We start from the raw sequence: 10,312 nt of genomic DNA, 5'->3' as shown, positions 1-10,312 counted from the left end.
GGAGTCTGTAAATACATCAGTCCATGCCTGCTTGTGATGGGGGTGGGGCTAGGGGCAGAGCTTCAGTCTCCAGGTGTACCCTGTGGCACGGTGGTGACAAGTTCATGTTGATCTTCCTGAGGTCCCTGTGACGCTGCTGTCAAGTCTCCCGGTACCCGCCCCCTCTGTGCTGTCTAATTGTCCTGAGGCTCCGCCTATCACAGAGGGCTGGTTTAGGGCATCACATGGGCATGTCAGTGTTTGGCTATTGGGCAAAAGCACCTCAGCCCCACCCCTTTTTGGCCTCTGAAGATTGGGTCATGTCTTGTGGAGTGTGATTAGGTAAACTGACTCATGGTTGTAGTGAAGTTGCTCGTTCGGAGCTTTCGTCAGCTGTTTGTCCTGTGTTTTAATCTCACAGGCTTCCAGTAAATTGTGGCTTTATCGTTGAGCTGGCGTCGTTTGGTAGTACGGCCTGTAGGATGTAGCCGTGTACTTTAAAAAGAACCTGGTACTCAATGTCATCACAGCAGGAGCCACTCACCTGCCCGTTGCCTCTAGCTTTACCCTTTTCCCTCCACACCCCAAGGAGGTGTTTTTGTTTGGGTTTTCTGTTTGGATTTTTTAGGGGGGGTTTTTTGTTGTTGTTTTTGTTTGTTTGTTTTTTGCTCCCTCCAGTGAATTGATTTGTTTATTTTTTTAATAACAAGAAAATAATGGATCACAATATGGTAGATTTAAAACCAGAAGCAATGGATTATTTTAGCAACTTGTGCTACTCTCAACAGATGTCGCTGCTAACTGTGTGTGAAGAACTAGCTCATCTCTTTAACCATGTCTGAGACACCTGGATGTTCACTGAAGTTCCCTTTCCTTCTGCGGTTCCCTGATGTGAATGTGTCTGTTGGCGACTGTGTGTCGAGTCTTTTGAGTGGTAAGGTAGCTGGTTGAACTGTTTTGGATGTCTGCTACATATAGTGTAAGCGTTGTGACTGCAAAATAAACATCATTGGTTTGTACTAACGTGCATATTCCTGTACTTATGGAGCTGCTGCTCGTCTCAGCCAAATCCCATTATTTCTAGTCTTATGGACACAGGTCCACTTTGCTGAAACCATTATAAAACTGAAACAGTCATGAAGTAAAAACTGACAGTTCTTGGAGCTTTAACTTTGATTATTTGTTACAAAAACACAAGTTATCATTCACCAACACAGAGGGGAGAAGTGTCCAAGTGAAATACATTTGCTGTTTGATTACACCGTCCGAGTCTCAGGTTCTCTCTCCTCTGCTCTCAAAAAGAACGTGCCTTCAGTGTGAATTAAACGGGGCCGGTAAGAATGTGTCCAACACTAGCAACCCAAGCGAGGCCCATGGCGGCTAACTCTGGTTCTGCCTCTGTTTGGTCTCTGCTCCAGCTCCGTGGACGACATCGTTGTAACCTTCTCTGTTCCGTGCGATCTCTATGGCGAAAAACTGGATTCGGGTGGCTGAAAGGGAAATCGCGATTTAATCCATAGCATTTATGCCTCAGAGGTCAGACACTGACAGCACAGTCGAGTATAACATCATGGTGCAGATTCCCATGTCTTCTGGACAGGCCTACGTCCTCGTTCTGGTGCAGATAAACATGGTTTGCAGATCTACCTTCTGCCATGCAGGTAAAGTTAGGTTTCCTGATCTGAGATGACAATTGGTACATCCTTACTGATCTACTAGGATTAAGTATACAGAGTATCTTAATATTTTAAATTTTTTTGGTAACATCAAGATTCAGATTTCTGAATATTTGTACAGTTTGGGGATGTACTTTAAGGAGCGTTTTGCACTGGGTCATGGTCCAGTTACAAGATCTCTGGTAACATACCAAATATAGTGTTCTCCTCTGTGTAGTCCTTTTGGCAGTCTAAACGCAACAACGTGCCATAATTAAAGTCTTCAACTATTCCTTCAAAGTGGTTGCAAAAGGGTCTCCATTTCTGTAAGAGATAAAGAACATTACCTCCCCCACAGCTTTACTATTATAAATGCCTTATACAGAATTATAAGAGAAACACTACAGTGCAGGAAGTGTCCTAACCAACCTCTTTGGCCTCTGTTGACTTTAACAGTTCTGGATCCAGAATCTGGATGTTCAAGTCGGGAAACTCCTCCCTGAATTTGGTGTAAATCAGGTCGTCCGCTTTCGTTAATTTCAGAAATTTCGGGTCCACGGAGGAAATCAGCTGAAAGCGGAAAGAGGCGGCTCAGTTTTCACGTCACACGTTACGTCACACGCAACGTCACACCGTGAAGGTTTCAAGCTCTTACGTTGAAGTAAACCTCCGCGTGACTAAAGGCCTTCATGGCCCACAACACTTCTAACTGGGCCTGAACGAGACGAAACACACGGAGGTTAGAGGTCACGGGAAGCTGCGCGAGTCCAAGTAAAACCCCACAACGCTAATCATAGCACGTCAGTCTGAACAGATGAGGAAACTTACGTCATTTCCGTACGCCTCCGCCGGTAATGAGAGCGCGTGGGCCGCCGCAGCAGCTCCTTCCACACCCTGGTCATTTAATTACGGTTATTCGGGCACAAATATTTCACCATTTTAAAACCAATCCAACCTGTTTATTGCGCTCAGTGCGCCGCTGTATACACACACACACACACACTCGTCCATGAACACACATGCTCCACGCCCGCAGTGCTCACTCATGTCTCGTGACCCAAGTCCATTGTCTATTCACGCGCTTCTTCCAAATAATCGTGAATCTTTTTAACAAGCTGAAGCTTCTGTCTGACATGAATTGGTGTAACACACACAATGTTAAATTAGGAAGTAGTTTCATACCAGAGAAGCAAGCGCGTGTCCTGGATCCATGTTGCCGCCACGTGACCGGAGCTGCTTCGTCATCGTCTCCGGTTCTTCTTAAAGGGCCAGATGTCCGCGTGACGCGTTCAAACGCAAGATTCAGGAGTAAACATGTCATTAAACTTCCGTCAAAAGCCACCGGCCCGCCTTCGCGGCATGCATAACGTCACGTCCTTATGAGCGCATTGGTTACTTTCCCTTAACACATGTGACGCTCGTGTATGTGCGTGTTCCGCAGTCTTGAGCCGATTAAGACCGGGCGCGATGACGCGCCCTCTCGTGGTCGTCATGCTCGAGCGCTCCTCCCGCTGGATTTGCTGAACTGCTGTTTTCAGCCAGTAGTGTGATTTTCGTGTCGCAGATCTAAAAGAGTTGAGTAAAAAGTATAGTTGTGTATATTATTGCCTTTGTTTAGTCCGATTCAAAATAATCTACCTAACATGATACAGCCTGTCCACGTTCGCATTTTATTCCTCTTTATAGCATAAATAGCCTAAAAAATCTTTTCAGGAATATAATATGTAGGTTTGATTTTCTAGGCTTATCTTAGATAGCTAGCTAGCCTACTAACGTCAGATGTATTGCGAGCCTTGCAATACTGATAGATGCGTGTGCGCTGCGGAGCCTATAATAAACGTTTATTGTGGGGCGGCGTGACGGCGCCCTTCGCTTCAGCGCCCATTCCCTACGCGTGGAACGAATCGGTCCATACCAATTTCATCATTTCGTAATCGTATTTTCTCTTATCTGGACTTGACCCTTCAACGCGTCATACCGTATACGGTCCTGCTCGACGATAACAGCAATGTGACATCGCGTAACATCCCCCGTTTAACGGTCCTTTGAAGCGCTGCATCTGTGCGCGGAGGTGGAAAGGAAAGGCGATCCCTTGGTCTAACGAGGTAAGCGTGCATGTCAAATACACACCAGACGCAAAAAATAAAATAAAAACAGGTTCGTGGGATCGGTTAATGTCGCGAGCGAGCGAGCGTCGTCGCCTATTAGCGATCGGAATGTTTTGCAACACGCGTTCACATGCCAGCTCACGCAAGTTTTGCTATAAAATCTCTGTACATGAGGTTTAATTTCTAAGAAGATGGTGTATGGAATATTCCTGTCGCCCCGGGGACGCGGTGCTGAGTGTCTGCAGGCCTGCCAGTAACCTTCAGCTGCTGCAGACCTGTTCATCTAAACCCGGGAGTGTTTGGGGTGTGTGTTTTTAGTCCCACAACTGCCCGTTTCACTTTATTCTATATGTGGTCATTTGACTCAAATGGCCGTTTTGACTGAGTAACATTTGCTTGAACAAATCCCCTGATCAAAACAAAAAACTCCTTACAGAAACAGCCCAGAGGCGCGCCCCCGTCCAGCTGTGCGCGGTGTAATCAATACTTGTGTTTTCCTGTTTTCACTACTTTTGTTTTCCTGTTTTCCTGTCCAAAGCACCAGGAAACCTCCGCTATTTCGGACAATAGCAGCGGTTCTAACTCAGGCCGTGTTATGGTGCGTTGGTTTCCTCTCTGTGTACAGGGGCTCATATGGTGCATCTTACGTTTACACTGTGCTGTAACCTGTTTAAATGTGGTTTTCTTTGTTTTTATATTGATTCTAAATTACTAAAACTGCGGCCTGGGGAAAAACAAAACTGGAGCAAAAAGCATAAAGACAGATTTCCCATTCTTAAGTTTCCATCTCAAGGTACAATAATATTGCTCAAAACTGAACACAGTATTTCCAGTTCTTACTATTTACTTATTTGTTGTTGGGTGTTCAATTCTGGTTCAGCAAAAACTGTAAGAGACCAGTTGGGCTGTAAGTAATATTTGGGAACGTTCTCGCCAGTTTTCATGCTGTTAACCGACACACGAGAAATCTCTTCTTCTGGCCAGGGCTGGAATGAATTACAAACAACATCGCTGTTATTACATGCATGCTTTATTATTTATCTGTGTATAGTGAAAGATTAAGCTCTTTGAGAGCAGATGTTTTTGGTTCACACTAATGTCTCCCACTTTTCTTCCTCGTGGTGCTGCTGGAGCGCATTAGCGACGCCATCAGTAGGACGCTAATCGGATCGTGTGAATCCATTAGTCACTCTTCCTGGAGGTTGGAGAAGCTCTGAGTGGTCAGCTATGCTGCCACAGCAAAACCAGTCATAAGGCTCCCCAGTGTCTGGCCCGGCGCTGCCGTGAGAGCCCTGTGTGAGCCTTTCACACACTTTGTGTGAAGCCTGAATGCATGGCTGAGTCTTGCTGGCTACGTGGAGGAAGTTGGGAAGTGTGATGATGGATTGCTGCTTAGAACACGTTGAGAACAGGAAGGCAGAGCTCTGTGTGTGTGTGTGTGTGTGTGTGTGTGTGTGTGTGTGTGTGTGTGTGTGTGTGAAGTTACAGGCAGTAATGTTTTTGTAAGGACAAACTCTGCTACACAGCCATTGTTCTGCTGCTAAATGCATGAAAGCAGCTTTGCAGTGGGAGGCGGGGTTTCTTGGCTCCAGCATGACATCTGTGGGCTGTGTGGATACTGATATAGGCACTGATAGGACGGCAACAGCAGTAACTCCACATGAAGCGTTCACTGTTGTAACACACCTGCCGTGGCTCGCGTGGTCACAGTTGTGATAACTGATGCTGGAGCTGAATAATGTGTGTTAAGCACAAACATTTGCTGTGTGTTGAGTCCCCAGTCCTGGGAGACGGGCACCATGTGGCTATGGGCGGCTCTACTTGGACTTCTGCTGTCTGCTTCAGAATGTGCGTCTCCTGAAGGAGCAAACAGCATTGCCAAGGAGATGTTTCCATCTGCAGAGCCTGGAGGATTTGATCCAGACCGAGCAGAGCGTTGCCTTGGTGACGACACCCACATGCTCGACTGGGCGTTGGCTGCTCTTGCTGTGCCGAGATAAGTGTATTTCAGTTTGGGTGGAGAGAGGAGGGGGTGGGGTCAGGCACGCAGAGAGAAGGGGAGAGAGAGAAAGCGAGAGAGAGAGACGTGTGAGGACGAGGGAGGCAGACAGAGAGAGACACTGTGGAGAACAGACGAAGGATGGCAGGAAGTGTGGACCTGTGAAAAGAGGACTTCCTCTGCAGCGCGTAGCAGCGTGGAAACCCAGCCTCTGTGGGCCTGTCCTGGTACTTCTCTCTCCTTCTGGCTTTCTGTCGTCGGTCCTGTCTTTGTGTTTGGTTATTTATTGCTTTTTAATCGAGGCTGAGGTCATTTGACCCATGACAAAGCACTGTGCCGTGTTCAGTTTACAAATAGCTGACACAGATGGAAGGTGAGATCTTCATGAAATGTGAGATTGTATTTTGTTCATTATGAGGTCACTTGCTGTCTGACCCTGAGGTCAGCTGGTTACCCAGCAGTCTCTGCGCAGATGTTCCCCAGTTCACCTGCCTGTGTGTGTCTGTAGTGAACGTTGTCTGAGCAGTTGCTGAGGCTGTGGGTTCCAAGCCGAGCACGTGGGTGTCTGACGTAGCTGCTAACTGGCAGGATGCCCCTGCCACTGTTTCGCAGAGGACATAGTGAGGCTCCTACTACTCCTGCACAGACAGGCAGAGTCAGGGGTCAGGGGGTCATGGCCTGCCTCCCTAGAGCATGGAAGATTGCCACTCTGTTTACCCAGTGCTGCTATTCAACTGCCCCTCACAACCTGTCTGCAGGGGCAGGCGCATTGGGATGGGTGTGAAACGTGAGCCCTGCTGTTTTGCTAAGGGCAGGTCCGGGGCAGTGCTGCTCTGTGGTTGTTATTTTCTCTAATGTGCTTCAACTTCCTGCTGTTTGCATGTGTCTGGCGTGCGTCTGCCTGCATCTGCATGCATCGTCTCCCCCGTTGTGTGCTCTGGGCTCCTGTGGGGGTGTAGAAGGGACTCCTACATTCTGCAGGGTGATGAGCAGGGTCCTAATCCCACCCTGTGTTTCCGTACTGTCAGTCTTGCGCTCGGACGTCCTGTCAGTCTTGCGCTCGGACGTCCTGTCAGTCTTGCGCGCTAGTCTTCAGTGCCATTACTCTGCCACACGTCCATGTGCCACTGACCCTGTCTTTAACAAATGGCCCACAGGCCCCCGGGGACGAGGGTGTCACATGTTTAATCAACGTTTAATAGGTTCTTCCTGCCGTGGCGTCTCTAGTGAGCCAGACCTCCCCCACACGGGCCAATCGAGGGGGTTTCCCCAAATTGATCTGTGATTGTGGGGCGTCTAGGGCAGATGGGGTCTGCTCTCCAGGGTCTGACGCGGCTCCGATCGTGTTGTGGCATCGGTGATAAATCACGTTAGCTCAGACATCTCATGCACATGCCTGAGAGACCATCCTCCACACTCCGGAATACACGAGCTGAGGTGAACCTTTACCAGTTTATCCAGCTGCCACAGACACCCAGCTGTGACTCGGAGGTAGAGGACTCTGAACTCTGAATGCACTGAGAGTTAGACCAGAAGAATTAGAAAGAATTTCCTCCTTTTCATTGCAGTGACTTTTGCTTCTACATGTATCCTCCACCTCCTTTATTATAAACATGTTTTTGCATCGTTGACTAGCTGCTGCTTGCTTTTCTGGGAGAGCTGTTACCATGGTAGTGTTGCGACTGAGGACAGCAGAAGTGGAGGTTACGTGGGCTCACGTGGGCTCACTTGGGCAAGGGAGAGGCTGAGAGTCACAAGCCTGGCCTAAAGATCCCGTCAGGCTGAAGATATAATCAAATAGAGCAGCCGCACACTCTTCCTCCGGTAGAAACAAATGAAAACCCCTTTAGTTCTCCAAGCCCAAGTCTGTCCGTCTGGTGAAGGCAGGAAATATTCAAGACTGTGGTTTCTGCATCCTCACATGAAACTGGAAGGAATTAAGGGTCTTTAGTGCACTTGGGGAATTTAAAGGCAATAGACAGATATTTTTGTGAGGAGTCCACACACTTTATTCATTACGCTGTCTGTGGAGTGTGTAACATAATTTTTTGGATTATTTTTCTTTGTTGACTGGTTAACAATTACCCAGTCTCAGATCTAACCAGAGTTCAGACAGAAGCTTCTTTGGGACACTGGTCAAGGTGAAACAGGGTTTAGGTGACAGGTCCCCCCCGCCCAGGCCAGAGCTGGCAATATGAGATGTCCCCCTCTCTGATGAGCTAGTGTCTCCCTCCAGACAGATGCCACATCCCTGCATGGAATCCAGTCTGTTAGCTTGAGGGTCATTTATGGCCACTGATCCGACAGTTGAAAGGTCGTGTGTGTGTGTGGTGGGCGCGGCCCCTGTCCAGTGGAGCGCCGCGATGCTAATGTGACCTGTGACTGTGGAGGGCTGTTCCTCGATTCTGTTAATAATTAAAGTCAAGGAGGGCTGTGTCTCTGAAACTGAGCCATGGGTGGACACCAGAGGTAGGGGTGTGAAGACACAGAGGGATCATCACTGTGTCCATACCTGCTGATACCCTGAAAATGGATTCTCCCTGTAACATTCTCTCATCCTCTAACTACATAGTTTTGGATTTGTGTTTTATGACAGACTTGCTTGGCCTGGAGAACAGCAGAACATTCGGAAGTGTACAGCTGTCATGCAGAAGGTATGAACAGTATTTTTGTTTGCATTTGCTTTGTCCTTGACATTTGGCATGTACCACTGCTCACTGAACAGGGGTGGGATAATCCCTGCCTGATGTGGTTATGTACATAAGTGATTGGTGTGTGTGTGTGTGTAGGTGCAGTTTTAATGAAGGGACTGTAATTTCCACTCATTTAAAGAACATGCGTAATACTGTTTATGCTGTTTGTGGAGATCAAATGCAGTTCTGTTGTGTGCGCTTCCCCATGGACTGTTCCACTCTCTCTTCCAGAGGAGGGGGAGTTGGCTGATGTTATCTGATATAGACCTCACTGATCCTTTAATGTATTACCCTTAAAGCCATGCTAGAATGTTGTGGTTTGATGATGACTTTGGTGACCTCTGACCTTTTGCCCTCTGGCAGGCGGGGACAGCCCCATCCTCCCGGGGTCCTAGTGCTCCTGGGTCTCCTGCTACATCTATCGTGGTAAGCCCTGCCCCTTCCTCCAATATCAGCATACGTTCTGGTTATTGGATTGCTAAGTGTTTTGTTTGTTGGTGAGCGTTGTGAGCCCTGTGCTGTGTAGCCTGTGTTCTGTTGTGCTGCAGAACATGTTCTAATGCTCCCAAACCTTCCACCCTGCAGGCGCACATGGACAATCAGGTTATTGGTTATAAAGACCTGGCAGCCATTCCCAAGGACAAAGCCATCCTGGAGGTGGAGCGTCCGGACCTGATGGTCTACGAGCCCCACTTCAGCATCTCGGCTTTGGACCGCACTGGACTGACCAGGAGCAGAGAGGTCAGTAGTGCTGTATCCAGTAGTAGACAGGTCAGTAGTGCTATGTTCAGTAGTAGACAGGTCAGTAGTGCTGTGTTCAGTAGTAGACAGGTCAGTAGTGTTGTGTTCAATAGTAGACAGGTCAGTAGTGCTGTGTTCAGTAGTAGACAGGTCAGTAGTGCTGTGTTCAATAGTAGACAGGTCAGTAGTGTTGTGTTCAGTAGTAGACAGGTCAGTAGTGTTGTGTTCAGTAGTAGACTGGTCAGTAGTGTTGTGTTCAGTAGTAGACTGGTCAGTAGTGTTGTGTTCAGTAGTAGACAGGTCAGTAGTGCTGTGTTCAGGAGTAGACAGGTCAGTAGTGCTGTGTTCAGTAGTAGACAGGTCAGTAGTGCTGTGTTCAGTAGTAGACAGGTTAATAGTGCTGTGTTCAGTAGTAGACAGGTCAGCAGTGCTTTGCTGCTTTATTTTTATGTGCATGTCTCACTTCAGGAATACCTGAGGTCTGTGTTGCATTCTTGACAGACATTATGGGATCTAATCAAAAGTTGTTTTCATATATTGTTTGTGTGTGGTGTAGGTGTGTGTTAGAGACTGAACTATTTGAGTCAGTAGTGCCATTGGCCATTGAAGTAACTGCATGTGTTTCTCTCTCTCTAGAGATCAATGTCACCTCGTTCCATTTCTCCACCTCCCTCCCCCGAGGTGAGACATTGTGCTCTTGCCTGTTTGTTTACTGTCTACCTTCAGTACAGTTATGCGTATGTGCATGTACGTCCCAGAACTACATGCACTGGTCCACATTTAATAAACGTTTCAGAGCAATAGTGACTGATTTTGGATCAGTTTCTGACTTTTGTATGCCAGGGAGCTTACTGATGTTGACAGCCGAATTCCTGACTCACTAAACCGGAGATGCTTGGCAAACATGGATGACTGTTAAAGAATGAGCAAGACTGCTTCATTTCTGGTTATAAAAGTCTCCTTAATGCCTTTTTTAAAACAGTGTAATATCACTGCAGCTCAGTCCTGACTGTCTTCAGAAAAAACGTTGTAATAGAATGATGGAACAGTTTATACTTTGACATAAATCCATCGTGTCAAACTGGCACTGTCTACTCGTATCCATAGAAGTGCAGATTCAGTAGCTGGGAAACGAGC

General features: G+C 47.4%; 2 protein-coding genes across 5 annotated transcripts in view; one reads left to right on the top strand and one right to left on the bottom strand.

The window, feature by feature from the left end:
- Positions 1 to 1,128: 1,128 nt before the first annotated feature.
- On the bottom strand, positions 1,129 to 2,984 carry pbdc1 (polysaccharide biosynthesis domain containing 1). Of its 2 annotated transcripts, XM_027001747.2 has the most exons (6): positions 2,817 to 2,984; positions 2,463 to 2,528; positions 2,290 to 2,349; positions 2,064 to 2,204; positions 1,847 to 1,958; positions 1,129 to 1,469 (listed from the first exon to the last, which is right to left on the bottom strand). In XM_027001747.2, the coding sequence occupies exons 1-6, from the start codon at positions 2,877 to 2,879 to the stop codon at positions 1,360 to 1,362; spliced, it is 552 nt and encodes a 183-aa protein (XP_026857548.2). In that variant the 5' UTR covers positions 2,880 to 2,984; the 3' UTR covers positions 1,129 to 1,359. The 2 variants fall into 2 exon arrangements, with proteins under 2 accessions (XP_026857548.2, XP_026857549.2); XM_027001748.2 differs by lacking the exon at positions 2,290 to 2,349.
- A 174-nt stretch (positions 2,985 to 3,158) lies between these two features.
- dmtn (dematin actin binding protein) overlaps positions 3,159 to 10,312 on the top strand; it is a 19,426-nt gene continuing 12,272 nt past the window's right edge. For 2 of the 3 annotated variants that reach the window (XM_035535392.1, XM_035535389.1), the window contains exons 1-5: positions 3,159 to 3,739; positions 8,338 to 8,395; positions 8,798 to 8,860; positions 9,020 to 9,175; positions 9,812 to 9,856. In XM_035535392.1, coding sequence (XP_035391285.1) covers positions 8,387 to 8,395; positions 8,798 to 8,860; positions 9,020 to 9,175; positions 9,812 to 9,856 — 273 coding nt within the window. In that variant the 5' untranslated portion in view covers positions 3,159 to 3,739; positions 8,338 to 8,386. Of the gene's footprint in view, positions 3,740 to 5,827; positions 5,969 to 8,337; positions 8,396 to 8,797; positions 8,861 to 9,019; positions 9,176 to 9,811; positions 9,857 to 10,312 lie in introns of those variants that run through there. The other variant, XM_035535391.1, reaches the window with a different exon arrangement.

Source organism: Electrophorus electricus, chromosome 17 (assembly GCF_013358815.1).
Source record: "Electrophorus electricus isolate fEleEle1 chromosome 17, fEleEle1.pri, whole genome shotgun sequence".
NCBI classification, from domain to species: domain Eukaryota; kingdom Metazoa; phylum Chordata; class Actinopteri; order Gymnotiformes; family Gymnotidae; genus Electrophorus; species Electrophorus electricus.
This window is presented reverse-complemented; position numbering and strand designations above follow the sequence as displayed.

What these genes read in the sequence shown, in the direction of transcription:
- pbdc1 (XM_027001747.2), bottom strand. Translation starts at nt 2,879, where the DNA reads ATGACGAAGCAGCTCCGGTCACGTGGCGGCAACATGGATCCAGGACAC. An exon ending in ACGCGGAGGTTTACTTCAAC is followed by an intron (nt 2,205 to 2,289) that starts GTAAGAGCTTGA and finishes TTCCGCTTTCAG; the next exon opens with CTGATTTCCTCCGTGGACCC. An exon ending in AGTCAACAGAGGCCAAAGAG is followed by an intron (nt 1,959 to 2,063) that starts GTTGGTTAGGAC and finishes TATCTCTTACAG; the next exon opens with AAATGGAGACCCTTTTGCAA.